Below are 14,007 nucleotides of genomic sequence, written 5' to 3' on the forward strand. Positions count from 1 at the left end.
TTGGGCAAGTCCTGTATGCCATCCCAAGTCTTTGTTATCAAATGTGTGAAGTGATGTTGCTGCTGTAGCAGCACCCTCAGTTCAGTGGAAACAACTCCAGAGCACTGGGTGCCAAAGCAGTGGGCACGGTGAGAGACTCGCCTCCACTGCCATGGCCATCCACCCATGGGGAGAGCAGCTGCTGGGGCTGCCCCCATTCTGCTGACAGCAGTGTGCCCCCAACATGTGGACTGTGTGGCCATGATTTTGGCAGAATGTGGAAAATGCATTGTTTGAAGGTATTTTTATGTTGTCTAACATCACCTGACTGGAGCAGTTTGGTAGGCTCTGCCCTGTGGGTAGGGTCATGTCAGGGATGGGTGGCGGTCACTTGCACTGGCAGTGTCATTTTTCCAGGCAGGCTCCTGATACAGCTGCAGGGAAAGGCACCAGCTTCTGAATCAGGCCCAGGGAGCAGCAGCAGCAGCATTTTGAGGAGACCATCATCTGCAAAGAGCCCCTCACCCCCTTTGCTCCCCCATGGCAGCACAAGGTGATTCCACTGCAGGTGCAGGACTGGAGCAGACTGGAGACTCCTTCAGGCAGGGCTTGCTGCAATCTCGTTCCTGCAGCTGTGCTGGGAGGATGTTGGCTGCAGCAGGGAGTCCATGCCCAGGAATGCTGCTTGGCTCAGGGAGGCAGAGTGTGCACAAAAGCTGCATTCAAAGCACTGATCGTGAGCCCCCTGAGCCACTGGCAAGTGCAGCAGCTCTTCCTCATTCTGTGCAAGTGAGAGCCCAGCCCTGGAGCCTGTCCCTGGGAACAGGGAAACTGTTGGGGATGAGGAAATAGATGTGCAGGTTTAAGGCCTCTTCCTTTGTTTAGATAATGCCAAATGCCACAAATACCAAGGACCTAACAGACATCCTGTTTCAAGTATGTCAGGAAAGGTTTAGAGATAAGGTTTATAGATAAGAAATGTCGTTATTCGCGATACGGCCGCGGAGAATAACGACAATGACTCCTCCCGCTAGCAGCAAAGAGAAGCAACTTTATTGTGAAGGCGAACCACTTTTATAGTGTGGATCGCTGAAGAAGAGAGGAATGGCCGTCCATTGGATAGTAGAAGAAAACAGAACGTTCTCACAGATCGTGAGAACTGTTTTTCCTTACTTTCTGAAGAACAGCAGGTGCTTAATCTTATTGTGAATTCCTTCCTGTTTTTCCCGAGGTTTATCACCTTGGGAAGATCCAGGGAGGAACAGGCAAACTGCAGCAGACCCGAGAGAAATTTTCCTTAGCATGAGAAAGGAGAAAAAGGCCTCAGGCCCTTGCAATTTTAAACCTGTGGCTTCAATGAAGCCCACAAGTCCCCCTTTTAGTTTTAAAAGAAAAAAGGAGGTGTTTGCTGTCCTCCTTAGGATCCTTGTCGGAGGGGAGCAAACACATCCCTGGAGATCCGTGGACGCTTGAAGCATCCAGGGAAACCTTCGCACCTGATGCTTCCCAGCAACTTACTTCTAATACAATAGGAAAGAAACCCGCCACCATTCGCCAGACCCGTGATTTCCAATATAAAATTTATCTAACAATGTCCAAAGACTGAAAACAGTTCCAAAGAAACAAAAGAGTTCATCCTCTGCTGGTAGAGGGACCATCTGGCTGGCGGTCGGCCTGTTGGTCAGCATCCAAAGGCTGTGCCTCGGCTGCATTCTGTCTCTGATGTCGCAGGTCAGGGCGGACACATCTCGCAGGCAGCCAGCGTACCCCGGTATCTGTTGAGACGCAAGCATACCCACGGCCCCAAACGATGAGTTCATGCGGGCCTTCCCACTTGTTCGTGGTCAAGTTCCGTACGAACACCTTCGCTCGGGGCAAGCGTATCTCATCTGCAGCCTGAGAGAGTCAGAGTACACATCATTTGTGGTCGCTGATCCGAGACATTCATTGTCCAGAAAACCTGTGGTGGTCCTGTGGATCCAAAGCAACCGTCTTTGCGATTTCGCTGATCAACCCTGAGAACAGACGAATAGAAAGGCACCAATTGGGCAATTCGAGTTCCCTTTGGGATAGTGACAGGAGGAGAAGGCGTAGAAACCATGGCATAGATTTGACCTGTGAAATCAGCATCAATGACCCCGGGGTGGACAAAAATTCCCTGGAGGGTGGCACTGGACCGCCCTATGAGCAGGGCACTCAGGCCTTTGCCCAAAGGTCCAGTGGCATCCAGATGGATCTTGTGTACACCAGTCGAGTCTAAGATGACTGTGGCTGCGGTGTATACATCCACTCCGGCTGACCCCCGGGTGCTGGCTGAGTGCTGGCTGAGGAAGCCTGGGGTACTGTTTCTATCTGAGCGCTGTACCCCCAAGCGCTCCCCTGCCCGTTTCCCTGGCCAGGAGGAGGGTTTTTTGATCTGCATTGGTTTGCATAGTGTCCTGGCTTTTTGCACTTGGCACACAAAAAGGTAGGCATTTTAGCCTGTTGCTGTTTTTGCTTCTTGCCTTTAGGTTTTCCCTGTTTATAATATCCACCTCCTGACATCTTTTGATGCTGCCACATGGCAGCTGCCAGGGCAGAGATCTGATGATCTATAGTCCCCACTTTTGAACATGCCTGTATCATGTCAGTTAGTGAGGGATCTCCTGGTAGAGACTGTATAATTTTTGCACAGTCAGCATTGGCATTATCTTTGGCTAGCTGTTTACACAACATCTGCCTGAGAGCATCATCTTCGACCTGTTTCTCTAGGGCTGCAGCCACCTTTTCTACAAATTGTAGGAATGGTTCGTTAGGACCCTGAGTAATCTTCACATATTTTGTTTTAGGAGCTGCAGCTTCTATTGTTTTTATAATTGCTGCGAACCCTATTTTTTGGCATTGCTCAAGAATGGGAGGGGGCCAAGATGCTTGGAGGTCAGGGTTAGAGAAACGAAACGTACCCATCAAAACCTCTCGGCCTATTGCATACCTAGGGTCATCCTGGGGCAGCCCCATATTGTCTGCAGCAGCCCTATCAGCCATTTGCACCCAGGTATCCTCAAACACTCTGAACTGCACTGGCTGAAATAGCACCTGTGCTATATGCCTTATATCATAAGGTGCTAACAGGTCTGTATTTAATACTCTAAGAATCTGCATGACCTGGGTGGAACCGAGTCCAAAGCGTGCTACCTTATCTTGTATATCTTGGACAACACGCCAAGCAATTGGGTCATGCCGGTCGAGTTGACCTTGCGCCCCTTTGAAGACGGGAAAAGCCTGAGCCCCTTCCGTCCCCCGGGTGTCCCCATCACTGCTTTGCGACAGGTCATCCCCGGGGGCCGGGTAGGGCCCCGCGGGGTCACCCTGGACGCTTCCCTCCATCTGGAAAACTCCTTTTCTTGGCATTCCCACCTTCTCTAAGAGGTCCCAATCCCCGTTTTGCAATGCCCGCAACCTGACAGCCTCCCAAATTACGCGGGGGTTTCTGCCGCGATTGCTGGCCGAAGGGACACCACGCCTCCGGCGGGGGTGTTGTGGTCGTCGGCGTCTGTGGCGCTGGAGTGGGATGACGAAGGCGGCGACTCCTGCCCCACGGAGGATGTCGCGGCGGTCTCCGATCCCGTTGAGACAGGGCCAGCCGCGGAGGCAGGAGCGGCGACCTTGTTTGGGGCCTGCGCGGCAGGACACGCCCCTAGAGACGAGGAGGATCCCGGCGGCGTCCCGGGAGGGTTGGTGGGGGGACCCGAAGCTTCCGGGATCGTGGGCCGTGACGTCAAGCGTCGCGCAGGGGGTAGCGATAGCCCCGCCCCTGCGGCCGGCTGCCCCTGCCGTCTTTGGTCTAGGGGGGGCCCGCCGGCAGCCAGGGACCCATTCTCGCTGCTGGGCCATTCGCGATGCGCCGCGGTTCATCGGGGGTGGTGACATAGGGCAAAAACGCCTCCCAGATGGCCGTCGTGATCGCGAACGTGACTTGCTCCACTACCTCCAGTGGAATAGCTGGCTTTTGCACTGTCTCTGCCGTTACCGCCCTCCGGGGAAAGGACGCCGCGCTATCTTGGGATGCGAGCGGGGGGCGCTGTCCTGACTTTGGGGGGTTCTCGGAGCAGTCATCGGACTCGCCCTCGCTCCGTTCAAATCTCGCCTCATCCTCCACAAAACTCTGATGAATAGTCCCCCAGGTAGTAAGCAGCGGGCACACTGAAACATCTCCTTTATGGAGAGCTGCACACAACAGATTCCCCAGCTCTTTCCAAACTTCCATTGAAAAAACTTCTCCTTCCTCCTCTGAAAAACCGCGCTCCTTTGCCCAAGCTAGCAAGGCAATCAAATCTTTATCTGGGATTTGGGTGTTTAAGTCCTCTAGAACATCCCTCCATAATGAGATAATAATCTCCTCTTGTTTGGATAGATTGTTCCCCATTTTAGAATTTTTCGCCTAGCCGCTAGTTTGGAGGAGGGGGGGGGGGGGAAACACAGTACCTTCTCTCCGCGGAAAGGGGAACGGTCGCTAGGGCGCTCGCAGTCCGGGGTGGCTCCGCTCCGCGGCGGCGCTCGCGGTCCGGGGTGGTCGAGGCTGGCTCCGCGGCGGCGCTCGCGCTATCCTGGCGAAAGACGGTCTCGGCTCCCGTGAAGGACGATCTCGGTGGAACCTCCAATTGTCGTTATTCGCGATACGGCCGCGGAGAATAACGACAATGACTCCTCCAGCTAGCAGCAAAGAGAAGCAACTTTATTGTGAAGGCGAACCACTTTTATAGTGTGGATCGCTGAAGAAGAGAGGAATGGCCGTCCATTGGATAGTAGAAGAAAACAGAACGTTCTCACAGATCGTGAGAACTGTTTTTCCTTACTTTCTGAAGAACAGCAGGTGCTTAATCTTATTGTGAATTCCTTCCTGTTTTTCCCGAGGTTTATCACCTTGGGAAGATCCAGGGAGGAACAGGCAAACTGCAGCAGACCCGAGAGAAATTTTCCTTAGCATGAGAAAGGAGAAAAAGGCCTCAGGCCCTTGCAATTTTAAACCTGTGGCTTCAATGAAGCCCACAGATTACCTCACGCTGCTGCCCAGCGCTGAATAAACATACACTTTCTAACTATAAATTGTTAAAGAGTGTTTTGTCCATCACAGCTGAGTATCAGTATTAGACCAATACTCTTATTTATTTTGGTAGATCACCAGGGCATGTGGAACCCAGTGTCCATTGTGACACAGCACAGCCTCATGGAAACATGGGGACAATTGTCATGCAATGAAATCTCATGGAAGCAAGTGTCAATTGTGAACGTGGCATGGCCTCATGGAACCCAGGTGCAAGCAGGACCATACCATGGCTCATGGAAGCAAAGGGGCCATTGAGACACAGCGGGGCCCCATGGAACCAAGTGACCATTGTGACTCCATGGAATCTCATGGAACAAACTGTCAGGTGTAACACAGCAGCGTGCCATGAGACACAGGTGCCTCTGGGACACTGACACTGCTCATGGAACCAAGTGTCCATTGTGACACACTAAGCCTAATGAACACAGGAGACCATTGTGAGGCAATGGAATGTCGAGAACCCAAGGCTGCATTGTGACACAGTGAGACCTGATGGGACCAAGGAGACCATTGTGAGGCAATGGAATGTACTGGGAGAACAGGTAAATTTTCAAGATAGAAGGGCCTTATGGAACCCAGGTGCCAATGGGACATTTCCAGGGCTGGAGCAAGCAAGTGTCCATTGTGACAGAGCCAGGCCTAATGGAACACATGAGAACATTGTTACCTAATGGAATCCCATGGAACAAAGTGTCCACTGTTTCACAATGCAGCCTTATAGAGTGTTGGAGACCATTATGTTGTAATGGAATATCCTGAAACTGTTGTGACGAACATGGGCTTTATAAAACCAAGGAGACCACTGTGAAGCAATCAAATCTCAAGGAACCAAGGGTCAATTGTCACCACATCAGGTTCTCAGGAAACTAAGGGAGTATTGTTACACAGTGAAATCTCTAGAAACCAAGGCTTTATTTTGACAAAGTGGAGCCGAATAGGAGACAAGAGCCACTGGGACACTTCCAGCTCTTGTGGAATCCAGTGTCCATTGAGACACAGGGCAGGTCATGGAAACATAGGGAGTGTTGTAATGCAATGGAATCAAAGGTCAATTCTGACAGAGAGAGGCCAGATGGACCACAAGGGCCAGGAAAATTTTGACAGGTACAGTAGAAACAAGACACCATTGTGGCAGATCAAGGCCTCATGGGGTGTGGGAGAGCTCTGTGTCACAATGAAATCTCATGGAAGCAACAGTCAATTGTGACATGGCACGGCCTCCTGGAACCCTTTTGCCATTGGGATACTGCCAGCTCTTTTGGAATCCAGTGTCCTTTGTGACACAGCACAGCCTCATGGAAACATGGGGACCATTGTGATGCAATGGAATCTCATGGAAACAAGAGTCAATTCTGAAAATAGCATGGCCTCATGGAACCCAGGGGCAATTGGGACTGTGCCATGGCTTGTGGAAGCAAGGGGACATTGAGACACAGTGGGGCCTCATGGGACCCATCAGATTGTGGGGAAATGGATACTCACACAGCAGGGCCCCATTGTGACAAAGTGCAGCATAACAATAGTTTCCTGGCTTCCATGAGTCCCTGCTCTGTTTACAATTAACATTTTGTTCCCCAAGATTACATGGTGTCACTGTGCTCTCCTGTGATTCACGGGGCTTTGCTGTGTCACAGTGGACACTTGCTTCCTCCAAGGCTAGGCATGTCCCAGTGGCACTGGGTTTCCATCAGGCTGCGCTGTCACAATGGGGCCTTGGTTCCATAAGAATCCATTGTGTCACAATGTTCTCCTAAGTTTTATGAGAGCCTGATGTGTTGACAATTGACCCAAGGTTTCTTGAGATTCCATTTCATCACAATGGTCTCCTTGGTTCCATCAGGCCCAGGTTTGTCCCAACAGAGCCTTGGTTACATGGGTTTCCAGTGCATCACAATGATCTCTTGCATTCCATGAGGCCCTTCTGGGTCACAGTGGAGCCTTTGTGCCATGTGTTTCCATTGCAACACAATGGTATCCATCATTCCATGAGGCCTTGCTATAAAACAGTGAGCACTTGGTTCCATGAATTTCCATTCCATCCATTTACAAGGATCTCTTGCATTCCATGAGGCCCTGCAATGTTGCTATGGAGTCATTGTTCCATGTGTTCCCATTGTGACATTATGGTCTTCAGCGCTCCATGAGGCTGCGCCATGAAACTGTGGACACTTGGTTCCATGAGATTTCATATTGTCATTGTCAGGAAAATCCATAAGCATCACAGGTTTATGTCCAAAAAGGAGACAGAGCACACTTTCAACTTTATTTGAATAAAGGATGAGAGTTCACCTGGGTACACACCCACCGTTCTTTCTCTCTTAAGCTTTCAGAGGGTGCAGCCTCCCTTTATCCTTAACTCCTGGCCACACCTTGCCCTTTTCCTTTACCCACTGCCAAAGGTACTAGGAAGGTACGGTCTTCCCAACCCGTGTACCCCATATTCCCCCTTGAACCTGGAATTTCCCCCCAAATTAAGAAGTTCAGGTTTGTGCAGACCCTTGTCTGTTTCAGGAGCCAAGCTGTCTGGACCTGGTAACAAACCTGCTGCCCAAAGTCAGTAGAAACATTATGACCCATTTCAAAGGTCTTAACACCAATCCCTTCACCCATCAAATGATTTGTAAAGACAGTAGCACACATCTTTCCTCTCAGATGTATGTTTCCTGTGCTGGTGACAGTCTTTTAAGCCCAGCCTTCAGTCTGTAAGGAAAATGAATCCACAAACACCAGAGGTTTATGTCCAAAAAGGAGACAGAGGAGTACTTTTTGCTTTATTCAAATAAAGGGAGAGGCCATGGCACATTGCCCTGGGATCTCTCAAATTTTTGGAGGACACAGCCTCCTTTTTATCCTGTTTTCCTTGCCACATTTCCCTCTCTTTTTCCTTAGTGGCTGAGGTACTTGAGAAGCCCAGACTTCCTGGAACACCTGATGCCTGAGATTCCTCTCTGCAACTCTCCCTTTTAATTTTTTAATTCTTACAGAATTCATAGTTTTCCCCCCCCCCCCCCCAATTGCTTCTTTCATCTTCTGATATCCAATTTCAATTACCAGCAAATCTACAGTTTTTTTGTAAAAGCAAATCTCTTTTCCCATTTATCAATCAGTGGAATGCCTCCCTTTGTTTCTTTTACCTCTTAGTGCTAACTCTATCTACCAACAGATATCCATAGCTTGTTTGCAAAGAAAAATGCAACATTCCTCTCAAGCCTGACCTCTCTGCTGTTGTAGTTCCATGGACAGAGGTTGTTGTCTTTTCCCTCTTCTGTGGACAGGCCAGTGTTCAGCCACCTCCAGGACAGCAGGGCCCCACCCCATGGCACTGTGACCTGGGAAGACAAAAACCATGACTCCAAATGCGTGCTTCTCTTCTTTCTTCCCAGGCATTTGGCCCTGCCAGTGGGGTATTCTGCTGGGTGCCACAGGGAAAAGGAAACCACTGTGACCCTGTGGATAACATGGAACCAAACGTCCATTGTGACACTACAGAACCTCATGGAACCAAGGAAATCCCTGTGACCCTGTAGGGTTTAATAGAACCAAGAGTTCATTGTGACACAGCGGGGCTGTGTGAAGCCAAGGAACCATTTTGACACTGTGAATCCAAGAAGACTCTTGTGACATTGGGGGGAACTCATGGAACCAAAGGTCCACTGTGACACTGTGGGGCCTCATGAAACCTATGGGCCATTGTGACACTGAATGGCCACTGAATAGAACCAAGGAGACCATGGTGACACTGTGGGGCCAATTGGAACCAAGGATTCCATTTTGACACTCAAGAATCTCATGGAACCAAGGGTTTCTTGTGACGCTAAGACCATTGTTGAGAGTACAGATTCTCAAGGAACCAAAAGTCAGTGTGACAGATCAAGGTCTCATGGAAGCAAAAAGAGCATTGTGACACTGTGGGGCCCCATGGACACAAATCTCCATTGTGACAGCATAGAACCTCACAGAACCAAGAGTCCATGGTGACAAAAAAGGCCTTGTGGAATCAAGGAGCCCAAAGGTCTAAAAAATTCCTTTCATGGGGCCCCATGGTAATTGGTAATTTTGGTAATTCAGAACCAAAAAGAGCATTGTGACACCATGGGGCCCCATGGACCCAAATATCTACTGTGACAGTCTGGAACCTCATGGAACCAAGGAGTCTTCGTGACACTTTAAGGTCTCACAGAACGAAGAAGTGCAAAGATCTCAAACATTCCTTGCAGGGTTCTGCCTTGGGGAAGGGGAACCTCCTCCAACTTCGGCTGCCACACTAATTGAAAGTGTCTTTCTTGAATGAGGAAATTCAAGAGTTTTAGATTGCTTAAAAAAGAGAGGGAAAAAAAGGGGGGAAACTTCTTTTTGGCTGTGTGCAGCATCTCTCCAAACAAAGCAGGTCCCAGGTGAGTGTGGACAAACAGGAGGAGGTTGGGGAATGTGCAGGAAGGTTGTCCAAACTGGGTCAGATCTCAAGGCACAGCTTCTCTGATCTGACCAGACCTCCTGAGGAAAGACCCTGGATTAACATCAATCACAGAATGCTGCAATCACCTCTGCTCTAAAGTGAACAGGAATAAAAGACATCCTTTAAAATAGGAATGTGCATTTCTTAGAAGCTCTTTGAAATATTTCTCCTTAACTCTATTAGGAAACATTCCTAATGAACTGCACCAGATCAGAGGGAAATCAAGGCACAGCCAAAGTTTGTCAGGACTTGTTGATCCCAATGAGCCCCTTGGTGCATTTGGTGCTGAGCCTTGGAACCTGAGGGCCTGAGAGGAGATTTAACAAACCTTTCCAGGAGTCCAAGTCAGAAAAAAACCCCAAAGTGTCTCAAAGCATTAATGGATCCCACTGAGTGTTGTTACTGAGAAGGGCTTTCAAGGGACTAATTGAAGCAGATAATTGGAGGTCATGATTGCACAAAGCTCTCAGAGACTGCAAGGCAAAAGCAAAACCCAAAGCCTTCTAAAAACCTGCAGTCCTTGGAAGCATAAAGGAGCCCCCCAGGGCCATTCCTCACCAAGACTCCCCAGGGACTGGTCCCAGCAGATCCCTGAGGCCACTGGGATGTGGGGGGGATGCTGAGAGCAGGACAAGGGGTGACAGTGCCCAGCCTTGCTGGGGCTGTGCCAGGAGGCCCCAGTGGCTCAGGACAAGGTGTCTCCTCACAGCCCTTGGTGGCACAGTCCCTGCTGTGCCCTAGGCCACCAAGACATGGCTTCTCTCCTGCTCTAACTAGAACCTGGGGACGCCTTCTCAGTTGTGTCCTTCAGTGAGACCCATTAAAACTTGAAGAAACTTCAGAGTTTATTTCTGACTTGGAGTTCTTGAGAGGTTTCTCCAGCTCCCTCTCAGGGACTGATGTTCAGGGCATAAGCACAACCCCTCAAGAGTGTCATTAAAGTCCTTGTGCTGTGCCTGTGCTGCTGAGCTGGGCTGGGCTTCTGGCACAGAGGGCCATCCTAGCTATTAAGAAGAGCTTCAAAAGCACATTTCTCTTGATGAGCAGCTTTTCTCAGAGCCCAGAAGGGCTGAGGGCACTGCCTGCAGCCACCCCAGGCACAGCACAGAGGCACAGAGAGCTTCAATCAGTCAGGGCTGGGAAGATGCACACAAGTGACTGGGGCAGAATCAATCTCAGTCCTTGACACAGGAAGCCTCTGGCTGCAGGACAGTGCAGCAGCAGCTCCTGGAGTGATCTCCTAAAGCTGGAACATCCCAATGCCTACAGACTCTGTCAGTACATTCTCTGATTCTTTCTTGTGTAGAGCAGCCAGGGGTGTCCAGGTCCTGCAGCCCAGGGTGCTGTGCTGGGGCAGGGACTCTGATGCAAGCCAGGAACAGCTCTCAGCCAGCCCTGGGAGCTGCTCACAGCACTGGGGGAGAAAGTCTGGGTGGAAGGAGATAGCTGGTAAGGCTTGGAAGTGTTGTCCTTATGTTGTGAGGATGCTGCATTGTTCAGTATTCATGTGTCATGACTCTAGCATGACATTTCACTCCAGAGTATTTTGAATTAGATTATACAGGGAGCACAGCAAGGCAGGAGCTGTTATTAAATCTATTGCTCTGGGTTGCCTGGATGGGAAATAGCACACTGATATTCATCTCTCAGTTCAGGTTGACAAAAATTAAAAACAAAAAAATCTCTACATCGTAATAAACAGGGTGAAGGGAGAAATCAGCACAAGGTCCATTACAGGCAGCATCACTGTCGCTTTTCCAGCCTCCTCAGAGTTGCTGTGATGCTGCCATCAGAGCCTGCAGAGGCTGAGCTGACCCTGGGCAGTGCCTTGTGCTGGGAGGGGTCTGCAGGGCAGAGCAGAGCCCCCAGGGCTGGGCTGGGCTCTGGCAGCACTGGCAGGGCCCATTCCTGAGCAGAGGGAAGCAGCTGCTGGCAGGGACAGATCCAGGCAGCAGAGCCCTGGGCAGGCAGTTGGGGGAAAGTGCCACCAAGCTGTGCTGGGATATTTAAATTCTCTCCAAACTGAACTATTCCATGATTAACTTTTTTACAGATCCCTGTGCCAAGACACAGCAAGTGTCCAACAGCACCTCCATCAGCCACTTCCTCCTGCTGCCACTGGCAGACACGCGGCAGCTGCAGCTCCTGCACTTCTGCCTCTTCCTGGGCATCTCCCTGGCTGCCCTCCTGGCCAACGGCCTCATCATCAGCGCCGTAGCCTGCGGCCACCACCTGCACACCCCCATGTTCTTCTTCCTGCTCAACCTGGCCCTCACTGACCTGGGCTGCATCTGCACCACTGTCCCCAAAGCCATGCACAATTCCCTCTGGGACACCAGGAACATCTCCTACTCAGGATGTGTGGCACAGCTATTTCTATTTGTCTTTTTCCTTTCATCAGAGTTTTCCCTCCTGACCATCATGTGCTATGACCGCTATGTGTCCATCTGCAAACCCCTGCACTACGGGACCCTCCTGGGCAGCAGAGCTTGTGCCCACATGGCAGCAGCTGCCTGGGCCAGTGGCTTTCTCAATGCTCTCATGCACACAGCCAATACATTTTCCCTGCCCCTGTGCCATGGCAATGTCCTGGACCAGTTCTTCTGTGAAATCCCACACATCCTCAAGCTCTCCTCCTCCAAATCCTATCTCAGGGAATTTGGGCTCCTTACAGTTAGTGCTTGTTTAGGATTTGGCTGTTTTGTGTTCATTGTTTTCAGTTATGTGCAGATCATCAGGGCTGTGCTGAGGATCCCCTCTGAGCAGGGACGGCACAAATCCTTTTCCACCTGCCTCCCTCACCTGGCCGTGGTTTCCCTGTTCCTCAGCACTGCAGTGTTTGCTAACCTAAAGCCCCCCTCCATCTCTTCCCAATCCATGGATCTGACCCTGTCTGTTCTGTACTCAGTGGTTCCTCCAGCCCTGAACCCCCTCATCTACAGCCTGAGGAACCAGGAGCTCAAGGCTGCAGTGTGGTCACTTATGACTGGAGGAGTTCAGAAACAGTAAACTGCTTGCCAATTTCTGCAAATCACTTGCAATAGGAGTCATCTTGGATATTTCTTGTTGATTTTGTTGTGGATTTTTTCTCCTTTGTTTCTGTTTTAAATATTGTCCATGTATAAACGTCATTATTTCTACCCTTTCTCATATTTTTCTCTCCACCTTTGCTGTAGCCACAGACTGTGGCCAGAGCCCTTTCCAGCCCCCTCCCTCACCTGTTTCTGGTGAATCTTTTCACAAGCACAGTATGAAGCCCCCCTCCATCACCTCCCCATGCCTGGATGTGGCCCTGTCAGTTCTGTACTTGGTGGTGCCTCCAGCCCTGATACAGCCTGAGGAACTAGGAGCTCAAGGATGCCCTAGGAAAGCTAGGCATGGATACTTTTCTGAAGCTAAAATTTTTCTATTTTCTTCTGCAGCGCATTCAATGTAACATATTACATTCCAAGCCTGCCTTCTAAAGCTTTGTATAGTGCTACAAGTAGGAGGACAGACTTTTCTACTTTTCTCTTGTGATTATTTTCACCCTACATATTTTGTCATCTTCCCTTATTGAGTTCACTGTCTAACTTGACTCACAGACTACGTAAATTTGGAATTACGCTTTGTGTGTGTTTAAATAAATTAAATGTTCATGCAGAGATTTATTTGTCACATATCCTCCCTCTGTTATCTCTCATTCTACTTGTCCAGCTTCTCAATGTTTTCTTTAAACATTGAAAAATAATTAGCCCACAATGCTCAGAGTGAAGCAATGTCCAACAGCAGCTCCATCAGCCACTTCCTCCTGCTGCCACTGGCACACACGCGGCAGCTGCAGCTCCTGCACTTCTGCCTCTTCCTGGGCATCTCCCTGGCTGCCCTCCTGGCCAACGGCCTCATCATCAGCGCCGTAGCCTGCGGCCACCACCTGCACACCCCCATGTTCTTCTTCCTGCTCAACCTGGCCCTCACTGACCTGGGCTGCATCTGCACCACTGTCCCCAAAGCCATGCACAATTCCCTCTGGGACACCAGGAACATCTCCTATGAAGGGTGTCATCCAGCTTTTTTTATTTCTGTTTTTCATTGGAACAGAATATTTCCTCCTGACCATTATGTGCTACGACCGCTACGTGTCCATCTGCAAACCCCTGCACTACGGGACCCTCCTGGGCAGCAGAGCTTGTGCCCACATGGCAGCAGCTGCCTGGGCCAGTGGCTTTCTCAATGCTCTGCTGCTCACAGCCAATACATTTTCCCTGCCACTGTGTAAGGGCAATGTCCTGGGCCAGTTCTTCTGTGAAATCCCACACATCCTCAAGCTCTCCTGCTCAAATTCCTACCTCAGGGAACTTGGGCTTCTTGCTGTTAGTTCCTGTTTATCATTTGGTTGTTTTGTGTTCATTGTTTTCAGTTATGTGCAGATCATCAGGGCTGTGCTGAGGATCCCCTCTGAGCAGGGATGGCACAAATCCTTTTCCACCTGCCTTCCTCACCTGAC

General features: G+C 50.2%; 1 protein-coding gene across 1 annotated transcript; it reads left to right on the forward strand.

The window, feature by feature from the left end:
* Nucleotides 1–11,555: 11,555 nt before the first annotated feature.
* Nucleotides 11,556–12,530, forward strand: LOC306816509 (olfactory receptor 14I1-like; the record flags this gene model as incomplete). The annotated part of the gene is made up of 1 exon (XM_079332942.1): nucleotides 11,556–12,530. The coding sequence occupies one exon, from the start codon at nucleotides 11,556–11,558 to the stop codon at nucleotides 12,528–12,530; it is 975 nt and encodes a 324-aa protein (XP_079189068.1).
* Between the last annotated feature and the right edge of the window lie 1,477 nt (nucleotides 12,531–14,007).

The sequence above is a fragment of the Erithacus rubecula genome (genome assembly GCF_903797595.1).
Source record: "Erithacus rubecula genome assembly, contig: scaffold_638_arrow_ctg1, whole genome shotgun sequence".
NCBI lineage: Eukaryota > Metazoa > Chordata > Aves > Passeriformes > Muscicapidae > Erithacus > Erithacus rubecula.